Here is a 23,586-nt window from a genome sequence, read left to right on the forward strand (position 1 = left end):
AGATTACAAATTCTTTAAACTTAATAACTAGAATTCATTGTATTATTATGATATCATTGCACATTTACAAGATATATCAGAAAGAATGACATTGCCCCATTTGTTAGGAAATGGAAAGGCTTGGAAAAAATTATATTAAGTGAAGTAAGCCAGGCCCAAAGAAACATAGGTCCCATGGTTTCCCTTATTTGCAATAACTAGTATATGTCTGAGTCAAGCAGAAAAGGTCAGCTAAGTTGATGTTAGGGAAATGAACCCCAAGATAAGTATTCAAATGCTTTTTTTCTTTCATGCAATTGTTTCTAAGATATTTTACAAGATTATTTCTTTGTTGCTTTGTATGTCCCTCCCCCACGGTATAACTCATGCTTTCACTGTATTTGATGTTGGTATAATTTGTGGAGAGGAAGGGAAAAAACAAATCATTTAAATAAGGATACAGGTGGACCCATTGCAACAATGAGATGTACAAGTCATTATGTCGAAAAACAAACTTTACAACTTTGGTGTGTGTGGGGGGGAGATCAGGTGGGGGGAAGTAGGGGGAGTCTGGGAAGGGATGGGAAGGGGAAACAAAGAGAAGGCAAAAATGCTTGATAAGAAATGTACTCCTTATCTTGCCCATGTAACTGTAACTCCTCTGTACAGTGTTTTCACAATAAAAAAAAGATACATTATTTTGACTAATTGCATATGAAGAACATATTTCCTCCTTGAAGTCCAATGCAAAAACATATAGATTACCCTATATAAATGTGATTTCTATCTCAGTATGTATTTTCTGGAATATCAATAGGGTTACCTTATTACATTTTCAATAAAATAGAATGAATTTGACTTAGCCACTACCCACATACTAACTTTTTAGTCTCTATAGCCAACTATAAAGCCTTTCTTCCATACTGCTAGGGAACACAAGGAATATACATGTTTTTTTTAAATTCAGTATACAGAATATTTCTCCTGATTAATGAAGAATAGGGCAGAAAAACTGAAGGATAAATCACATAGTGAACAACACCCAGATAGATAAGACTGCAGGATCCTCATGCAAAGAGTTTCCTTTCATTCAACCATTAGATAGAGACAAGTTTATATTTACCATATATATATATGTATATAATAAGTATATATGCCTATATGTGCATATATAATATATAGTCAGGAACTTGTGCTCACAGGTGTGTACACTGCTAGTTAGAAAATATGAAGACAGATAGGTACTCAAATAATTCTGCACACATTCTTGCTTTTTTACTAAATGGAAATTTTTGTTTTACATTATTATTAAAAAATTGGTTTTACAACACTCTAAGCATTGCACAGTGACAACATAGGAGGAAATTCTTAGGAGAGGATCACAATGGCTCAATAGCTCTGTGCATATGATGATATAAAATGATGCTTATCGAAATGAACTCCAAGGAATGGAAACAGAGTTTTGTGTTTGTTTGGTTTTGTACTGTTTACAGTTATTGCTTTTTTCCTTCTTCCTTTTTTCTTTGCTGTATTCCCTGTTGTCATTGTTTTTTATTTCTGTACCCTTTGTCTTGTATATAAGTTTATCTGATTTGGGGAAAGGAAGGGGAATTATAGAAACAGGGGGACAAAGGGTGAACCAATTCAAAAGTGATACTCACTAGATACTATGTTGGAAATAAACTTTACAACTGTGGGAGGAGTGGGAGAAAATGAGGGAGGGAGTAACACTGTTCAAAAATAAATGCATTTAGTATCTTAATTATGTAACTGTAACCCCTCTGTATATCACTTTTACAATTAAATTTAAATTAAAAAATAAAATTGGTTTATTGGGAAATTTTAGAATTCTCAATTTTACTTTGTGGAGTTGCGACTAACACTGTACTGCTCTTAGGGTTAGAAAGTTTCTAAAAGAAACCATTTATTTACTAGTTGTAAAGCCAGATGGGCTTTACACCTGTAAAGTGCTCTTGATGGTTATTTTGTAATCACCTCCAATTACAATTGTAGTCATTTAAATTTCTTTTCTATCAGTTTCAACTCCTGGAGAGTAAGTAAGTACATTGTATACATAGACACTTTAATTACATATGAAAATCTAGGTAGGGAAAAGATAATTACAGGGAAATGAATATATCATTGAAGTATACATACTTAATCATTTCTCTCTTCCCCATGACAATGCATAATAATTGTTTTGAATTTGCTAATTGAAATTTCATAATAATCCATTGGAAACATTCTCAGTAAAGTATTATTATATTTATTTTTAAGCATCTGACAGTTTTAATTAGCTATTAGTCACATTAAGGTAGAGTCCAGTAACATGCCATCAATGCAGAGGCTGTAGGACTTTAACTCACATACTCCTCAACTGCAGATCAATCACCTACCATGTGAAAACACCAAGCCATTTGCTTGGTTTCTTTCTGTAATTAGGCACTTTGTATCTTCCAACCATAAAAAAATCTACCATTGATAATTAATGACCTTATCTGACATTACCTATAGACTATTAGAGATACTCCAAAGAAACTGCAGCTGAAAAAACTGAGATCACTGAAGTTTTTATTTTCAGAAAGATGATTTCTCTGTGTGATCGTAAACAGCAAATCACATTGCCATCGCATCCTTTGAATGACAGTTGAACTGCTACATCCAAAGGGAAGAGGAAAACCTTGAATAGAGCCTGAAGATAATTCTGGTTATTAGCAATTTAAGATTTAGAATTTCCAACCTGTGTGGCTGACTTCTATTGAGGAGAAAAACATTTACAGACTTTCCAGAGTCCTTATCCCTAATTTGTTTAGACTGCTTTGAAATAGTTTAACAAATTATCTCTTTTTAGTTCACTACCTTGACTTCTAAAACACGAATATTATATAATCTCTCTCATACAAGCATATTGACTTCTTATACTTCCTATACATTTTTTTTGGGGGGGGGGGTCTGGAGTAGAATGACTTTCCTTGGGTTTCCAGTGATTTGAAGTCCTATTTATATTCTAAGCAGCTACTTTCTGAGAATACTTCCTATCCCTGGAGCCAGCAGAACATAGTGATTAGAGAAAGGACTCTAAAAGAAAAATCTAGAATTACAAATTGGATGTCTATAATGTGTAGGGCACTGGGATATTCAAAAGTAGAAAACATGCTTGGTCTCAGATAATTGTTGTGTTCTAGAATGCTTGGTAGTGGATGACCTTAGGAAATTAATAAATTTCCATTTCTATTCCTAAGTTTTCTCATATGCAATATGTAGCATATTCTACTATCTAGTTGGTAGAATAATTTGTTCAGCTAATAATAAAGCACTGTGGCCCCAAACAACAAACTTTAGTTTTTCTTGGAAGTAGTGCATGGAAAATATTTCACAGGGACTGATATCTGTATGTATTATTGTTGAGGTCAGAGGAGTAATACTACAATTTTTTGTATCACTTAGAATTTATGTTTTTAGTCATTTATGTATCAGTTATTTCCTGACTCAGTAAACATTTGTACAGCAATGACAAGTTCTTGGTTTCATACTCTGATTCATTCTATCAGTAGAGCTAAGTTTACTGATAGAGCTTTTAGAAACTCAGTCTCAATCAAGAAAGTTGGTCAGTATGCACTCGTACAAATATTCTCTGATAATAGCAATGGTTTTTAAGGATAGCCCAAATACCATTTTCTTATAAATGAAGAGTCAATAACATAAGGCAATATCCCAAGTTGTCTTTTTAAACCATTTTATTTTAAATTTTTATTGTAAAGTTGATGTAGAGAGGGGTTAGAGTTACATAGTGAGGTAATGAGTACATTTCTTTTTGGACAATGTGACCCTTCCCTCATTTTCTCCCAGTCTTTCCCTTCCTGGACCCCTCCCACACAAGTTGCATAGTTCATCTCCAACGTAGTGTCTAGTGAGTAGCACTGCTGAATTGGTTCACCCTTGGTCCCACCATTTCTGTGCCCTAGTTGTATTTTGTACTACAGAAATTTTAGTCCATATGAAATCTGGCAGTTTTAATAAATAAAAATATTTCATTTGCTTGCCACTGTTGAAGAAGTCTTGCAAAATTTTCAGATGGGACTTTTAAAATGGCACACCCAAGAATATGTTAATCAAAAGTTTTGAAATCATTCAAAATGGATTCTTAACTTTCCTATTTCCTTTACCTCTAGATGGTAAGCACAAGTTCAGTTGGTTTTGATAATTGTGAGTCATCATTATGAACTCAAAGGCACTGAGTCTTTTGAACATAAAGAATTCTTCTGTACACATCGTGCAGAAGATCCTTTCCTGGGCTCCCGAAATTCCTATTGGCTATATGTTGCTTTGACTAAGCAGGCATTTTCTTCCTTCTTTCAAAGATACATAATAGGTATTTAAGATGCTTGGATAAGTGACTGAATAAATGATTGACTCCTATTGCTAAATTACTCCCCATTTTCCTTTATAAATGTGTATGTTCTCTGCACATTTTAAGGCATGAAGAAACAACTGCTCAAATTTTAGACTGCTGGAAGTAAAATTGATAAGAACTGCTTTGGGGCCTGTGGATTATCTTTGAAAGATTATCTTTGCTAGTTTGAAATAGTAACAAAAGAACTCTATATTCCAGCTTAATGATCCAGAAGGGAAAAATGTCATTGGATATTAAGATAATATAATGTAAAATAAATTTCATCAGTGTCTTCTATATCCAATGATTATTCTATGATTTTTTTTCCTACCTGAACTTGTCAACGTACTTGGCTACAACTTAGTGGAGTAGCTTAGTAGCCTTTTAGAAGCTATCAAAATGAAAGCAGTTAAATAAATCAGTGACCAAGGTCCTTGACCCTGATACAGACATTGTCCAATTTTGTACTTTGAGCATCCTGAGAAATATCAGGAGAAATTCAGTGGCTGCAAGAACATCCTGAAACATAATTAAATGTGACAAATGACCAGCTGGAGATGGGCAAACATTAAAGAGAAAATCATGTGCTTCAGAAGCTGCACAAAATATAGAGTATTCCTATTTTGTATATTTTAAATGAGACCTTAACATAGTGGATAGAAACAATAGAGAAAAATTCAAAAATTTAGTCAGTAATACTCACAATTGGCAATTATTATTCATCCAAGTTTCCAATCATAGGCTCCTTGTTTTTCATTTCTCTGAAAGAAATTTGAAGAATCATAATTATGGCACTAAAATTTAGTAGTTTGTAGGAAACTTTTCAGTTGAATACTGACTAAGACATTCTTTTTTTAATCTGTTTTGTAGATAACACAAATGGGTAACAGCTGGAAATCATCTTTAGGATCAAAGATCAAAATATATACAAAATGGACTCAGTGTTTTGCTTTTATATTTTTTTATTTTTTGAGACAAATTTCAAGTAGTCATCCTTCATAAATAGTGCTTTTACATAATCTTGCTGTTTTGAAAAAAATCATATTTTAAAAAACCACATATTTTTGTTGGGTGCTGGTGGCTCACACCTATCATCCTAGCTACTCAGGATCCCAGTTAAAAACCAGCCTGGAAGGAATTTCATGAGATAACATCTCCACTTAACCACCAAAAGACAGAAGTGGAGCTGAGGCTCAAGGGACAGAGTACCAGCCTTGAGTGAAAAAGCTAAAGGATATCACCCAGGCCCTAAGTTCAAGTCCTAGTACCAACACACAAATATTCTTTTTACTGTTAATGTATTAACTCAGCCTACATTGTACTTGAAAAGAAAATAATTTTTATTTGGTTAGTTTGTGATCACATCAGTATGTGATTTAAGGCTGGAACATTTTACTATTCTTAGCATTTCTTAGTGAAATGATACATGCCAATAACCTAATGTTATATAATCTTCTTGTAACCATCCATGCATTTTATTTGTCTTCATTTTAATGCATTAGTCATAAATGTCCACTGTGGGGAAAAATGAAGTTTTAAACGCTAAAAGTTATCTGTAACTCTACCACCAATAGATAACATTGTAAAAATGTTTTTGGTTTACACACTTTCAAAACTTACTTTTCTTTTTGTAGATAAATCTATATCATCTGTCTCTATCTTCTTAACATTTTATTTCTGTATCTACACAGGAATTCATTGTTATCTAAAAAGAGGACAATACTCAAATGCTCTGTTTTTTTTTTAAACTTGGTTTTAAATTCAAACTGTACTCCAATATGTTTAGAAATATTTCCATGATATTTCTTAAGATATGAACTTTTTAACCATTGACTTATTTTGGGGACACTGAAGGTTATTTTTGTATTCGAATTTTTTTTACTTTAATAATACATGCACGTCATTAATGAACACATCTTTTGTAGGTAGTTTTAAAAGCATTTCTGGGTCCTGTGAAATGTGCACATACTGCTTCTACCCTCTTCTGGGGAGCATATTCACTGGTTTTCCTTAAAAATTCCTATTTCCCTTGTACTCTAATAGTTATTTTCTTCAGAAAGCATACCATGTTGCCCACATTTATCTTTACAATTATTTGCAAATGAACTCTAGTCATTCCCAATAACCCATAATTGGAGAATCAAACTATTCATGTAAGTTATCAATAAATACCTCTTGGCTTATCATTTTTAAGGGCACTAGGATTGTGTAAATGCAGCATTTAGTCCAGTCTTCTCTACAACAAAGCTCCTTGATCCTGGTTTTTAGCATGACCATAATGATAAAATCTCAAATGACCAAGTTTTCCCATCAAAAGTAATAAACCAAGATAGTTCCTTAGAAATATCAGAAGAATGCTTTTCTGGATTTGCTCCACTAAGTCGTATAGGCAAAAATCCCAAATTCAAACAGCCAGTGGTTGCTATGTAGAAGACAAGCTGTACCTGTAATCCATGAGACAGGCCACTGGGTCTGACTTCCATCAACTTCCACTCAAAAAAAGCACAGTTCGTAAAATAAAACCACCACCATCGAGCAGGCAATTTCTTCCAGAAGAATATATTTGGAAGGGAAGCAATAAAAACAACAATAACAAATAAAAGGAAGATTTAAAAAAATAGGCATGTCACTGTCTTATAATAAAATGTGTCCTTTTGTCAAAGTTATAGGTTTAACAATGATGAGAATGAGGATGACTGCTGGACCATGTGACCTGGGGACAATAACTTTAAGGAGTCAGAAAATGTGTTTTCCATGTATTCTTTCATTTTTCGAAGTAGATTGATCTACTCCATACTTAGAGATCCAAAAAGAAGTTATTGTTTTATCCTAAAAATATATGCTGGCTCCTAAGACTTAAGTGTAGATAAGCCTTTCTCTGTAGTTATAGCTATAGATGATAAAAGCAACCAGCCTTTATGTATACATATATATGCATACATATATAAAGACTGCAACTTATATACATTTTAAATATATACATATGTGTGTATAAATGTATACATAAAACTGGCTACACATGCACACACACACACACACATACACACACACACATACACACACACACATACACACACACACACACACACACACACACACACACACACACACACACACACACACACACACACACACACTTTTTTTTTTTTTTGCCAGTCCTCAGGCTTAAACTCAGGGCCTGGATACTGTTCCTGAACCTCTTTGGGCTCAAAGCTAGCACTCTACCACTTGGGTCATAGCACAACTTCTGGCTTTTTTTCTGAGTAGTTTATTGGAGATAAGATTGTCATGGACTTTTCTGTCTGTGCTGGCTTTGAACCACAATCCTCAGATATCAGCTTCCTGAGTAGCTAGGATTACAGACATGAGCCACCAGTAACCAGCTATATATTTTAAATATATATGCACATACATAACCATACAATGAGTACACTGTATCTTAGTCAATATCACTCATTCTCTGTATAGTCTTGATCTTCTATGTGTACTACTTCTAAAGGAGAAGATGGATCTGCACATTTATAATTACATTACTCTCTATACATGGTTATAGACAATGTGTTACATAACTACATTACATTCATACTGCTAGTGATACTCAAATTTGATAACATCTTCATTGAAACTTTATCTTTCCTCTTCCAGTGTACAACTTTGGGATTTATTTGACATTGTGTAAAAAGATTATCATGTAGCCTAAGATTATCTTTAATCATATGCAAGACAATGAGTGGTCTTCCTTTTATAGATGAAGAAACTGTGAAGCATGGGAGTAAATTCCAGGTCTCATGATCCAATGACAATGTTTGTGATCTACAATCTCTCAAATTCTCAGTGGTTAATGTAAAGCTCATCAAATGAGTAGATAATATTCGCCCACTGATGTGATATGCACTTTGATAAGTGGCTGGTTTTCAAAACAACTTTATCAAACTGATGTTATTACTTCTGGGTTATTAGATTCAAAAAATAGGCTTTAAAACAATGTCAGTTATGATATCAGAATATAGACCTAACATATCAAATAACAGAGATCAGGTAAGGGATATTATAATATTATCTATGTCCTAAAGTAATCAGTTAAATAACCTATTTCATTTTTTATACTTTTATTAGCACACAGTTATTGTGCCTATTTGTTGGGCATAGTATACTATTTCAATATATGTATTCAGTGTGTCATAATCACATCTGGGCACTCATGATCTCCATTCCCTCAACATTTAGTATTTATTTGCATTGTGAATGTTCAAAATTCTCTCTGCTCACTATTTGAAGTATACAATTGTCAGCAAAGTTCAGACTACTTTTGGTTTTTTAACAAAGCATTAGACTCATAAGAAGACATTGCTGATTCTATTAACTATCCTCTGTCCATCCCACCACACCAGTCCTCTCCAACCACTGGTAACCATTATTCTACTCTCTACTTCCATGAGATCACTTTTTCAGCCTGTACATATTGGTAAGAACATAGGACATTTGGCTTTCTGGGCCTGGTTCATTTGAATTAATATAAAGTCCTACCAAGTTGCTGCAAGTGATGAGATTTTATTCTTTTTATAGTTGAATAAAATTCCATTATGTATATAAACCACAGTACCTTCATCCCACTGATGGGAAATAAGTACATAATATAAGGTCTAACACATTAAATCTGTGCATCTTTTGCTACCTTTCTCTGTGGCCTTTTTTAAAGTCAGTAAGCAACAGCATTAGTAATTGGCTGTATATACCAGTAAAGATAATGACACTGCCCCATTTGTTAGGAAATGCAAAGACTTGGAAAAATTATATTAAGTGAAATAAGCCAGACCCAAAGTAACATAGGTCCCATGGTTTCCCTTATTTGCAATAACTAGTATACGTCTAGGATAATCTTACTAGACAAGCAGAAAAGGTCAACAGATATGTACATATCACCATGGAAGATGATGCTAAGTGAAATGAACCCCAAGATAGGGACATGAAGTTTTTTCTTTTTTGCTGTTGTTTTAATGTACTTATAATGTACTATGTGATTTTTTTTGTTTCTTTTGTATGTTCTTTCCCCATGGTACAACCCTGTTGTCACTGTATTTGATTCTGGTGCCCTGCACCTTGTATATGGATTTTTCTAATTTGAGGAGGGGAAGGGAGATAACAAAATGCTGAAACAAGAATACAAGTTAATCCTTGTAACAATGAGATGTACAGGACACTATGTTGAAAATGAACTTTACAACTTTGGGGAGGAGGGAGGGAAGTGTGAGGGAGGGACTAGGGTAAAACAAAGGAAGGGTAACAATGCTCCATAGGAAATGTACTCATTACCTTACTCATGTAACTGTAACCCCTCTGTACAGTATCTTTACAATAAAAAAGAAAAGATATTGGATTTATCTTAAGAGTGCAAGCATACATTTGAAAGAGGTCAATTAATTGAATCAGAATACTCAATGAAACATACAATGCATATCTTATTTTTTTAATTATGGGTTTTTAATAAGTATTTATTCTTTGATAAAATTTATCTACCTGAAATCAATAGTCAACATTGTAAATGTTGTATCATTAAAGACATTTCCTTTGAAGTTAAAGATGCCTTCATTGCCATATCAAATAAACATTATGCTGAAAATCCTGTCCAATAAGATGAAGATAAATAAAGATAGGTAGATAGATGGATAAATTTAAATTTTCAACTAAATCTTTGTCACATCTCTTCTTTTTAAAGCCTATGGATGATTGGCCACTGTACATTTTTTTCTATTCAGTTTATTCACAAAGAAGTATGTGGATACTGTTAATTTGTAATAGCATAAAATATGTGAAAACTGCTATGGTCTTGGTACTGGTAAACCCATATAATGCCTTATAAACATGAGAATGGGATCAGCTGACAAAAATGAAAGGACTGTGAAGTATAAAAATACCGAGAATGAAACACAAATTGTGCACACAGGTGTTATAAGAAATACATTCAATCACTGCTGCTGTTTGGGAGACTGAGCAACTTACTGAAGGAAAACTTACCATATGGGAGGAAAATAATTGGGATGCAATCCATATGTGTAGATATTCTGAAGCAAAATGGTTACATTAGAGAAATTAATTTTTGGAGATATTTTCCAATGTGGTAAGCACATGGGTTCAAACGTTCAAAGCTGATTTCTAAACTTAGGTACCAGATATAACAACTCCCTAAAACATAGGGAACATGTACCTGTTTGATAGAATAAGGTATAGAAGGAGATGAAAGGGACAGAATTCTAACAACTTCGTTTTACAAGTTTGTGATATTTTCAACTCGAGTTCTAAACTGTTACCAGTTTCACTATTGTTCACTGTCCTTTACAATTATGACTGGGATCGAGAGTCTTGGGTATTTTGACTTGTTTTTGAAGGCCATGGAAAAAAATCGAACTCATGGCAATAGTTAGGACTTTCCTCTAGTTTTATTTTTCAGAATAACATGCTGGCTGGGTTTTGCTTCGTGGCTCTCAGCGTGGCATTTCATGACAGTGGGTGGGATACAAACGCAAAGCCTACAGCGTTGCATTTATGCTGCTACTGCTGTCTTATTCCAGTGTGACCGCTGCTTGCCCCTCTACAATGACAAGCCCTTCCGCAGAGGGAACAAAGCCCAAGCTTTCCCCTGCAGACCTTGCCTTTGCCACGGCCATGCCCGCAGCTGCCACTACGATGCTTCTGTCGACCCATTTCCTTCTGAGCACGAGAAGGGCGGAGGCGGAGTGTGTGATGACTGCCAAGACAACACCTCAGGTAAAGGTCACCACAGCTAGAGGTCATCAGCCAGGAAGGCCCCTGGACACCTCCCTGGGGCTCCATGTGCAGGGGATTTCCAGGCCTGTCCCTGTTCTGTCGTTCTCGGACCAACTTTTAAGCATTTAGTTTGAGAACTGAAACTGCTTTGCTTCACCTTCCTAATTCCAATCATTAGGCAGATTTCAGAGATAATGCTCTGCTCCTTGTCTGTATCCAATGGCTTAAAAAGTGTTTCTGTTTCTTTGTTTTTGTTCTGGATTTTTGGCTGAGTTCCCAGGATTGTGGTCTGAATCAACCTGCACAGCAAAGTCCATGAGACTAATATCTCTAATTAGCCATCAAAATGCCAAAAGTGGAGCTGTGGCTTAAGTGGTAGAGTACCAGCCTTTGAACAAAAATGCTAAGACAGTGCTCTGTGCCTGAGTTCAAGCCCCAGTACCAGCACACACACACACACACACACACACACACACGTAAATAGCTTGACATTACTCATACTATTTTGACCAAACCACAAATGTATTTAATCAAAGCAGTAAAAACTTAGTTTAAAAAGTATATGGGACTGGGAAGGTGGCTCAGGGGTGGAGTGCTTGCCTTGCATGCATGAGGCCCTGGGTTCGATTCCTCAGCACCACATAAGTAGAAAAAGCCAGAAGTGGTGCTGTGGCTCAAGTAGTAGAGTGCTAGCCTTGAGCTGAAGAGCTGAGGGACAGTACACAGGCCCAGAGTTCAGGCCCCACGACTGACAAAAAAATAAAATAAAATAAAATATATATAATATGTATATATCACATATATCACCCTCCCCTTCCTTCATATACATTATATTTATGCAATTATAGATATATAATATAAGCATATATGAATATATTACATGAATGTATTATATATATGAATATATGATATGCAAAGTTATGTAGTATTGATTAGCATATATAATATGAAAACAATAGAGCAACATTAACAATTAATATAGCATATTATGCTCACTTTGGCAGTGTATATGCTAAAATAGGAATATAGTATATTGATTATAAATTATGACATTAATTATAACTAATATATCAGTGTCCTCTCTATTATAGTACATATAATAGTCTATAGAACATTGATATATTAGCATAGAATATATATATTTAAGGACATTGATATATTATTACCATAGAATAAATATATTTAAGGAATATATCTATAGCTATATTCTTTTTAAAATTATTTATATTTGAAAATGCCAAAAAACAGAGGAGTTTACGGTTATATAAGTCAGGCAAAGAGTACATTTCCTTATATCTGGTTTCTCTACGAAAATATTTACATTCATTCAGATTTGGTATCTCAACTGGGTTTACTTTTTTTTTTAACCACTAATTAAAGTCAGAATATTGTGAAGACCTATACTACAATCATTAGCTTACAAACAAAATCCTAGGATATTTGAGTAGTTGCTACATGTTATTGTTTTCTGGAGGACACTGTGTTACAAGGAGAAATGGGCAACATTTGAGTTTGCAAAATATAATGGCCAAATCTTGTGCCTCTGAAAATGTTCTTCTGAAGCAGGAATTAATTTATTAATTTCTGATGACTTAAAGTATCATAAGAAGGTGGTTATGTATAGGAGATATAAAGAGGAATGAGAAAATGAAATTTCTTGTCTCTGAATTATTGTGTAATAGGACAGGTAGATGAGTCATGGTGTATGATGATCACCATGATGGGCAAGCGTATAGAATCTGCTCAGTATAGAAATTATTTAGTAAGGAAAATGGAAGTGAGATACAGGACACCTGGAAAGATCAAATGGGACATGTGGCTAGGGGCCAGCAAATGAATGGTAGAAAAGGCAAACATGCCTTTTGACACTGGCCTATGAGATGACAGTCAAGATTTTTATGTATTAAAAGGATGTAAACAGATTTGTGTTTTTCAGAATTTCATTTAATTGTAGAGAATGGATTTGAAGTCAAGAATGATAGTTCAGGTGAGAAAGAATGCCAAGCCACATTTAAAGTGGTCTAGATAGGTCAAGTGAAGTGTAACAAAGGATTACTTAGGATGAAAAATTGAGAGCACTTGGGAAGCAGGTGTAGGGGGGGGGGGGGGGAGGGCGCAGAGGAAGAACAGAGACAGACAGTTGCCTGACATTCCAGCTTGAACAGTGTGGTCATTGTGTTGAGAGACCAAAGAAGTTCAAGCTCAGGGAGAAGAGATCGAGTTCTGTTTGGGGTAAGCTAACCATGTACTTCCGAGAGAGATAGGAAAAATGAGTGCACCGCTAGAGACATAAATTTGAAGTTCTTTTATTCTAGGAAATCCCTTTGTGGTGCCACAACAAAGGTCAAAATCATCCATATACTTTAGTGGCATTTTATATTGACTGTAGCTCACAGATGTATATTAATTCCTATGATTCTCTAATTAACCATCAGACTGAATGAAGGTCTGTGGGAGATATGCAAGTAATTTTTTTTACATGTTTTACTACTGTATTCTTCAACATTTAGCACATGATTTGCAACATGGTAATCATTTAATATACTTTGAATGATAAGTTTTGGAGAGATTTCCAGATTTGAGGTAGAGATGAACAATCCCCAACATATGTAAATGGAAATATTCCAGGAATGCTAAAAATTTATTTATTCACTAATCCCTACCTAATATCAATCAGAATGTGAATGTTCATTTGATTATTTCCCTACTTCTTTAATATTGGTCTAATTCCAGTAACATTTGAAATGATTGCATATTATCTGAACATAAAAAATGGACATTTTGAGTGTTACTACAGCTTAGTTCTGTGGTCTTATAAACTACTCATTTATTTTAGAAACTCCTTGTGAATTTCTTCTTGTATTAAATAGCAGGAGAAAAATTTCAATTGATAAATTCTAAACTTTTAGAATTACCTAATGTATCAACATGTCAAGCTACTCTAATATTTAATATAAAACCTATTTAGCATATCTAAATATAATTAATTCCTAATTTGAAATTTGAAATGAGAAATAATGGCCACAAACAGAAGCTTTTTCTTTTTAACCATATTTACTCTAGAGTAATCCATGGTATTTAAGACCTCCAATTTTTCAAGATTTATTTCAGAAAAAAAAACCATTTCTAATATAAAGTATAGGCTTATTTTCAACTCTGTAAATATCATCTATCACATGTACAGAAACTTCCCATATTTTTCTTTAGATTAAACGAACTGGTCATAGAAACAAAGGTTTTTAAGTTTAGAAATAAAGTCTTCTTTTAAAAAAAAGTATGGCCCCCACAAAGCCTAGATTTTTAAGAAGTGAGGTATTGGATAACAGATGGGAGTTTAATGAAGTAAAGCATAGTTTGTAACAGGTTCATTGTTTCATATGCTCTGGATCACTAAATTGGCAGGTAGAGATGAAAGGTGCATTAAAATGGACGTCCTGAAAATTATAGAATTCCCTCCAAGGAATACAGTCTTTAACTTTGAATTATGCGACTGATTTTAATGAATTGGAAGTCATAATGCATAACCTTTTCCCCAACCCAGGAAAGAACTGCGAGTTGTGCAAGGATTACTTTTTCCGAGAGTCTGGTGCAGATCCATCAGCCAGGGATGTTTGCAAATCCTGCAATTGTGACAAAACAGGCACAAGGCACGGAAGCCTTCTCTGTGAGAAGGTGAGTTCTCCATTTTGAAAGTAAAGGATTACTGTCTCAGCCAGAGATGAGTTTGGGAAACATTCTCCCAGTGGAATCCAGGACTATTATTTCCTAGGAAGCCCTGTGTATGTCTTTGCATTTCAAAGAGAGAGGTCAAGTTATAGGGGACCCTGTGCAATGTTCATTATGAGCCCAAGATAAGTACTAGGTAGGTGGCCCTTAGCATATGACAAAGGCTCATTTGAGTTTTAATTTTACCAATGTCAAAAACTTGGGAGAATGGTGGTCCAAAGCAATCTGAGAAATATGTTGCATACTGGTCTTAGATTCTTTGCTAAGCTATAGTAATAAATGATTAATAAATGAGAACACTATTCGTGGAATTCCATTCAAGCTAATATGACAAGACACTTCTATGGAAATCCAAATCAAAGTGATGACAGCGCTGCTTTGAAATTTCTCCTTCCAGCTTGCAGCTTCTTCTGAAAGTGCAATAAATTTTGATTATTTTAAAACAATTTTATTACTGCACCACAAATCTTTATGTCTGACTTATACAAATACTGATTCTAACCAACCTGAGTACATGGATTCACCTCAAGCCAAAGCAGATGCCCATATTTAAGTGGAGTATCTTTAGATAAAATTATGCTTGATCTGATCATATTACTAAGTAAAGATAGGTAACAAATCTACTCAATGACTCTATTGACCTTTGTCTGTGTATGTTGTGTGTGTTTGTGTGTTTGTGTGTTTGTGTGTGCACACACGTGCATGCATGCACATGTATGTACCACTCCTGTACCAGTAAGAGGTCCTGAACTCAGGGCCCTGTGCTTTCTCTTGGTTGTTTTGCTCACAACCAGTGCTCCACTACTTGAACTCCACCTCCAACTCTGACTTGATGCTGGTTAATTGATGATAAGGGTCTCTTGGATTTGTCTGCTTCAAAGCACCATCCACAGATTTCAGCATGCTGATTAGCTAGGATTATAGACATTATCCACCAGCAACTGGCATCGTAGTAATTTTTAATAGATACTTATTGTTTTAAGCAATAAAACAATACAATGGCTAGGTTCACAAAACACAGAACTTTTTTATATTATAATGTAAGTGAAATAATTTCAAATAACATAATGTTTGTCAAATAATATGTATCAAATAACTTTGACACATATTAGAAACTGCTTTTCCAAGCCTATACTTTAAGGAAATGGGAGAAGGAAGACTATGAAATTGAGAAAAATGGGCTGGGAAGGTGGCTCAGTGGTAGAGCACTTGCCTTGCATGCATGAGGCCCTGGGTTCGATTACTCAGCACCACATAAGCAAAAAAGAAAAAAAAGCCAGAAGTGGCGCTGTGGCTCAAGTCATAGAGCACTAGCCTTGAGCTGAAGAGCTGAGGGACAGCGCCCAGGCCCAGAGTTCAGGCCCCACGACCGTACCCCCACACACACACCAAAAAAAAAAGAAATTGAGGAAAATCTGAGCTACCTAGTGAAACTCTGTCTCAAAAAAATTTAAAAAAGAAATTCTCCAGCTTTCCAAGAGAAGGAAAACTCTAAACTAAGATGAAATATGCATTTAAGATTTTTGGAGTTACCAAGGTGAGTTAATAAGGGCCCACGATGTTTAATTGACAAACTGAAGATCAGAAGGAAAATTTAGAAACACAACTCTATTCTTTTATTTTTATACTGTGAAGAGACTATTTTCTCAGAAAATCATAATTTTCATGTATTGTTTAGTAAAATCTGGTTTATCTTCTTTACAAATCTGCTGTACATTTCCAACTTTGCTATCTTTTACTTGCCTTTCAATTCCACTCAGGTACTGATACCAAGCCAATTTAGTGGAGTGAAGGAGGTGGGGGAGGAAGGGATAGTGGGAGAACACAAGGGAAGGAGTAACAATACTCAACAAGAAATGTCCTCATTGCCTTCCTCATGTAACTGTCACCCCTCTGGACAGCATCTTTACAATAAAATAAAAATTTAAAAATGCTTATGGGACAACTGCATATTCACATGCAAAATAATGACATTGACCCCTGATCTCATATCATATAATAAAAAAAAATAATGACACTTACCTCATACCACATAATAAAAAGATAACATGAAGCAAAGAACTAAGAGCATGAAATTATTAGAAGAAAATTACTTTTTAGATATGACAGGAAGACCTAACAAAAGAAAGAAATAGATGACTTATACCTCATAAAATTAAAAATATTTGTGTTTTAAAGGCTATCATCAAGAGAATGGATAATAAAAACAACCCAAAGAATAGAAGAGATAAATATCAAGCATATATCTGAGCAGAGATCACCTAGTAAATACAAAACAATCCTTGTAGTTCAGTAACAAAAGGCAATAGACCAATTAAAATAGAAAAAAGAATCAGAATATATACGTCTCCAAGGGATATAAATTAGCATTTATCATGTGAAAAGATGCTTGGCTTTGAAAAAAATGCAAGTTAAAAGCACAGTGAAGCTGTGACTTACATCTGTAATCCTAGCTACTCAGGCTGCTGAGATTTAAGGATTGCAGTTCAAAGCCAACCTCAGACAGAAAAGCCCATGAGATACCACCATCACCGCCACCATCACCAACAACAAAATAAGGAGACAGTGCTTCACACTAAAATAGCTATAACTAAAACTACAGTAATCAGAAATGGTATGTGGAAAAACAAGAATTCCCATGGACTAATAAGACATGTGTGTATGTGTATGTGTGTGTGTGTGTGTGTGTGTGTGTGTGTGTGTGTATAAAACAGTCTAGTACCTTTCAGAATATTGAGTATTCTAGTATAACTCCTCAATGTGTAGCCAAGTAGAATGAAAGTACATCTTCATAAAACCTTATCCATAAATGTCATAACAACAGTATCCCTACTAGTAAAAATATAGAAATAAACTAAATGTCCATCAATTAATGAATAAAATACAGAAATATGCTAAATGCCCATCAATTAATGAATAAAATATAGAATATGTGAAACAGAAGATATTCACCCAATGGAATATTCTTGAACAGTAAGGAAAAAGATATTCTGTTAAATGCTAACACATAGACTGAAATCTAAAGGGGGGTTGGCAAGTGCAGCTAGGTTGGGTTTGTTTGTTTGTTTGAAAATGTGGGGTTTTTTTTGTCGGTCATGGGGCTTGAACTCTGGGCTTGGGTGCTGTTCCTCAGCTCTTCCGCTCAAGGCCAGCGCTCTACCACTTTAGCTATAGCACCACTTCCGGTTTTCTGGTGGTTTATTGGAGACAAGAGTCTCATGGTCTTTCCTGCCTGAGCTGGCTTTGAACCATGATCCTCAGATCTCAGCCTCCTGAGTAGCTAGGATTACAGGCGTGAGCTACCTGCACCGGCTGAAAATGTGTTTTTTATGTTGACATTTTCCCCCATAGGTAAAAATCTTGTGTAACTATATGTGAAAAAAGACACTTAATATATTAGTATTCTTTTGTTTCAGAAGTCTTTTTCTTAAAAAAAATCATTTGATCTTTCCAATTCTGCATTGTTAATTTTTACAGTGAGAAAAGAAAGAGAATTTTATGCAATTTGATACATATCCAAAGAGAGCTACATATAGGTGTCTTAGTGTAAATAAAAATGAAAGAGGTTTCATGAAGTTCAAACCTTTATGTCCCTCGCTCAGAATCACACTCATTCTTTGCCGTAATTTTTAATAATTTTTCAAAATCCAAGTATGAAATATATGAATTATCAATAACCTATGGATATTTTTCACTGGCTACGAATTGCCCAAGTAATGTTATGAAACATTTCTAAAAAATGTTTTCTGTAATTTTAAATATGGTCATAGAATATACACTAGAAAAGGTATCAAAAGGTCAAAAATATGAAACATAAAATTGAATTCAAGGACATTTTTTAAATTCATGTAATGGCAATGCTTAATAATATTAGGGCACCTGGAAGGAAATTAGGCAGTAGTTCAAGTCTCATTTTGTTATAATAATTTAGGAATCAAGCCAGCCCCCAATGTCCTGAGTTACTGTGTTTTGTGCTCTTGGTTTTGGAAGGGAACTCCCTTTGGCACTTGTCATTCGAAACTCAATCCACTCTCATAAGAGCTGGCATGTTTGCTTCATTCCTTCAGAAGAAATATTGTAATTCTTCCTCGGGTGAATGCCAAGATCTTCAGAATGGCATGAAGTCATGCTCTGAGTCACTGAAACCTAAAAATACTCATGCCAAAGTCAGGACAGAGAGAACATCCAAAACACAATCACATTATTAATGATTGGAGGGGAAGGAAAAGTCATCATTGTTGTTGGGGAGTTTTAATACCAAGTCCTTGGATCCATGGGAGTTTGGGGTAGCCTGTGTACATCTTTAACTTGTATGCAAGAATGCATTTGTATGATTTTTCTTTCTTTCTGTCCCCTGCAATTTGTTATTTCTGAAGGGAGAGCTTTCCATACTTTCATCAGGTCCAGAAAATGATGATAGTTTATGGAACATAGAGAAGTCTAATTGTCTTATGCACAGCAAAGTTCAAAGTTACATACAGTATGAGTTCCAAGGATGACATTGCATTTCCTCTTCCTCCTCTTTGGAAGTACCAGGATTTGAGCTCAGAGCCTGCTGTTTGCTTGGCTGATGCCCTACAACTTGAGCCATGCCTCTGGCCCTGCACTTTACTGATGATTTTGAAAATGGAATCTCGCGAATTTCTGTCCATGTATGCCTTGAATCACCAACCTCTGGATCTTACCTTTCTGAATAGACAGAATTACAAGTGAAAGCCTGAAGCACATGGATACTTCTTGCGTTCTTGGACCCAGTGAATGCATTATGTTTCATGTGTCCTAAGCTAGAGGCTGGCTATCCTTTCTCTTTGCCTGATCAAGGGACACTGCTCTCCTGCAGTCCCCAACTCTGCCATTTTCTCTGCCTCCAACTTTGTTGTAATCTTCTTTTAAACTACAGCAATGGGGAGAGTCATAACAATGAGGATGCAGGAAGTCAATCAGAGCTATTCAAACTTTTAATGCATAAGCAAATATCCCAGGAATTATTGTTTTCCTGTCTGTCTGGGGTTTGAACTCAGGGCTTGTCCTTGGTATTGTCCTTGAGTTTCTTTGGCTCAAGGCTAAAAGCTTTACCAGTTGGGCCACAGTTTTACTTCTGGAGTTTTGGTAATTTAGCAGAAATTAGATTCTCACAGATTTTCATGGCCCAGGCTGGCTTTGAACTGGGATACTTAGATCTTAGCCTCCTGTGTAGCTAAGATTATAGGTGTGAGCCATTAGAGCCTAGCCTCTAAGAATGGTTTTAATTGCATTTTCTGATTCAGGATGTCTAAGGATGATGACTGAAAGTCTGCATTGGTTAACAGTTTCCCAGGTTGGTGGGTCAGTAGGTCGGTAATACGATTCATCTGTCTGTCTGTCTGTCTGTCTATCTATCTGTTCCTATCTTCCTATTGGGATAAAATCTTATTGTGCAGGTCAGGCTACTACTACATAGGCCAAACTGGCCTCAAATTCTTCTTCAAGTCATGGGATTACAGGCATGATGCACTGCCATGCTCAGTTTATAGAGTCCTTTGTAGTAACCAAGGAGATGGATATAGATATGAGATAGAGGAAGATGTATTTTATTATGTATACAAATATAGGAAAGTGGGTATACTTGGGTAAACCTGTAGCACTCAATAAGATGTGTGGCCTCTCTGCCCTGTTCTCTGGATCACATCTTAAAAGAAAATGTTTTTCTCATCTCTGTATTCTTTTTTCAATGTTAAAGGGTCTAACCTAAGCTATTTTTTAAAAAAGTGGAAATATAAAACAGTAAATAAAAGTATATAAATGTAAATGTCTATAATAGCTCCAGAACAAAGAGACATCATTACGAGATGTTGAAGGAGGAAGAGGAAGAGGAGGAGGAGGAGGAGGAGGAGGAGGCGGAGGAGGCGGAGGAGGAGGAGGAGGAGGAGGAGGAGGAGGAGGAGGAGGAGGAGGAGGAGGAGGAGGCAATAGAAATAGAAGGCATCGATGCTGAAAGTATTTTCAGGTCTGAGTCCTAGAAGATGAAACCATAAGGAACCACAGTAGGGACCATAATAGTAACCCTATTCTTGATATCTGAATATTCTGCCAGGATGACAGTTTTCAAACAAATACATTAGAAACTTAAATAGCATCTATTTTCTCTATATAATGTACTGTTTCCTACAATCTTATCAGTACTGTCTTATCTGCTCAGAATGATGTGTTTGCCATTATTTACCACTTGTCCATAAGTCTGACCAGGTAGATTTTCCAGAAACATACTTCTTAAGTGTGTGTGTATGTGTGTGTGTGTGTGTGTGTGTGTGTGTGTGTGTGTGTATACATGTGCATTTGTGCTGCGGCTTGAACTCAGCCTTGTGCTGTCCCTTGGCTTTTATTTTTCTCAAGGATCCTACTCTATTACTTGGGCCATACTTCCACTTCTGACTTTTTGTTCTTAATTGATATAATCATGTCCTCTTCTCAGGAACTTGACCCTGAATAGTATGATCTGTGAATATTGAGTGTATGTATTAGGATGACAAGGAAATGAAAACCGAAGAGTTTGCCCACCACTTACCTACAACCAAAGTTCTGGGCACAAGTCACAGGGTCTCAAAGGACCTAGCCTGAGAACATAGATGGTCAGGTTCACAAGGATAAGTATAAAAGACTTAAGATATAAATGGGAGTGGGAAAAGAAGGCAAAAAGGAATCTGAGCTTGAGGTAGAAGAGAGTGTTGAGAGAAAAATCTAAATCAAGGTTGTGGTAAGATTCCTGGAAGCAAAAGCTAGATGAAGGCAAAAGTGAAGTTCAGTTCTTAAGCCCCAAGTGAGGTTGAATTCCCAGGTTGGTCAGCTCTAGCATTTTATTGGGAATTAGCTCATCCCAAGGGCCAGGGTATACAAATCGGCCAGATAATAACATGTCAGGCATTTAAGGCTAGATTCAATAGTGATTAATGGCATTGACAGTGCCATTGGCTAGCGGCCGGCTATAAGAAGAATTGATTGAACTAGTAATTGTAAGATAGTGTGAAACAAGGCCCGTTGCTTGGGCTGCAATACTAGTTAGCACAGGCCAAACATGTAACAAACAAACCCGAAAACGTCTAAGGAAACGAGCACTATAGAAATCTATGTTTTGCTCACACAACCTCTTCAAGGTAGATGTTCCGAGCCGCTTGCTGGCTCTCCTACATGTCATCAGGGAAACTTATCTCCTTTTGTGGCCTGCTTCGCCTTATGCTAGCAAAGGAGAAGGCAAGATGAAGAAGCAACTTTCATTTCTTAAAATCCCTGGCCCAATAGAGGCAGACATCTCTTCTGGTCTAGATAATGAGACATATGGCCATGCAAGTTACGAGTGGTGTAGCAAAATAATATAGGCCTTGGCTGTGTAGCTATTTCCAAGTTATAAAGAATGCAGACTATGGAATGAGGGGAATGGGTCTTGGTAGGGAGCCTGTCCACTCTGCTTAATATTCCCATGTGACATTCTCTTCTATGTGCACAGCAAAGGAACTTCTGGCCAATGAAGACCTAGAGAATACAGTTCCTTTCTTAGTGTCTGAAGCCTACCAAACAGTTCATGCTGGCAGTGGTGTCTTCTTGAGGGTAGACTTGCTAAGATGGACAGAGGCCCCTGTGGAGTCGTATGTCATCACTATATATATATATATATATATATATATATATATATATATATAAAATCAGTAAGAAAATTAGGTATGGGAGGAGCAGCTGATTGTGCACAAGGTGAAAAGATTAGTTCATAGATGTGTGTAAAAGAGGCTTCCAGGACAAGAAGATGAGAAAAATTGTCACTGGCCCCTCTTCTCTCTTCCAGGGGAGTGGTGGGGATGGGACCAAGGAGCCATGAAAACAGTTGCACACAGGATACTCGTGGATCATAGATTTGAAGGCAGTTTCAAAATACAAGCATTTTAATACTTTCAACATGAATGATCACTGTAGGCTCCATTTGGGTTCTTGGGGGTTATAATTAAAAAGTAAAACATTGTTTAAGGAGGTATATACGTAATCAAATGAGATGTGTGCCCTTATATCATAGTGACCCTTTATATGTATTTTATGGTAAAAGTTGAGTTGTTCAGAAACAGGATAAATAGGTCTTCTCCTCTCTGTCCTGCCAAACCTAGACAGTCATCATTTCCAGAGGCAAGTAATCTCCTCGAACAGGGAGACTGAGTGAGTCATGGGTGTCTCAGGCTCCTAGTGGCCCCAAGTCTGTGGCTTTCACATTGATATATGCTCTTGTTTCTGTGTCAAGGGTATTAGCATCACATTTTGAAGTGTATATGACAGACTAGCAGGTTAATAAAAATTCAAGAGTACAGAAACAAGTCTGTAAGGTTTGTTTTATACTTGGCATCTATAAAGAATTATGCCGAGCATGTCAATTAATTCCGTCCTACCAAAGCAGATGAAGTAATTGTTAATTTACCTATCATATTGCTTTACCCATCAAGGGCATTGAACCTCATGGAAGGATGTAATTCCTCCAAGATGACACAAATAATGCTGAAGAAGGGAAAACTATTGAACTGATGTTAATTTGAAAGCCCAAGTTCAACCTGTAGCTGGAAACATAGCGATAACATCTAGCATCTAAATCCCTTCGCCTTGCTTAATCTCTTTGACATAAGCACACTCTACAGAAGATAGATAAATTGGATGTTTATTTATACTACCTAACAGTAAGAAGGAAACACACCTATTTGACTATGCATGTGCTG

General features: G+C 35.7%; 1 protein-coding gene across 1 annotated transcript in view; it reads left to right on the top strand.

Moving 5' to 3' along the window:
- Positions 1–23,586, top strand: part of Ush2a (usherin) — a 640,266-nt gene that overhangs the window by 78,804 nt on the left and 537,876 nt on the right. The window contains exons 9-10 of the mRNA XM_070041435.1: positions 10,942–11,137; positions 14,679–14,809. Coding sequence (XP_069897536.1) covers positions 10,942–11,137; positions 14,679–14,809 — 327 coding nt within the window. The remainder of the gene's footprint in view (positions 1–10,941; positions 11,138–14,678; positions 14,810–23,586) is intronic.

The sequence above is a fragment of the Dipodomys merriami genome, unplaced genomic scaffold (genome assembly GCF_024711535.1).
Source record: "Dipodomys merriami isolate MVZ:Mamm:240054 unplaced genomic scaffold, mDipMer1.0.p SCAF_31, whole genome shotgun sequence".
NCBI classification, from domain to species: Eukaryota; Metazoa; Chordata; class Mammalia; order Rodentia; family Heteromyidae; genus Dipodomys; species Dipodomys merriami.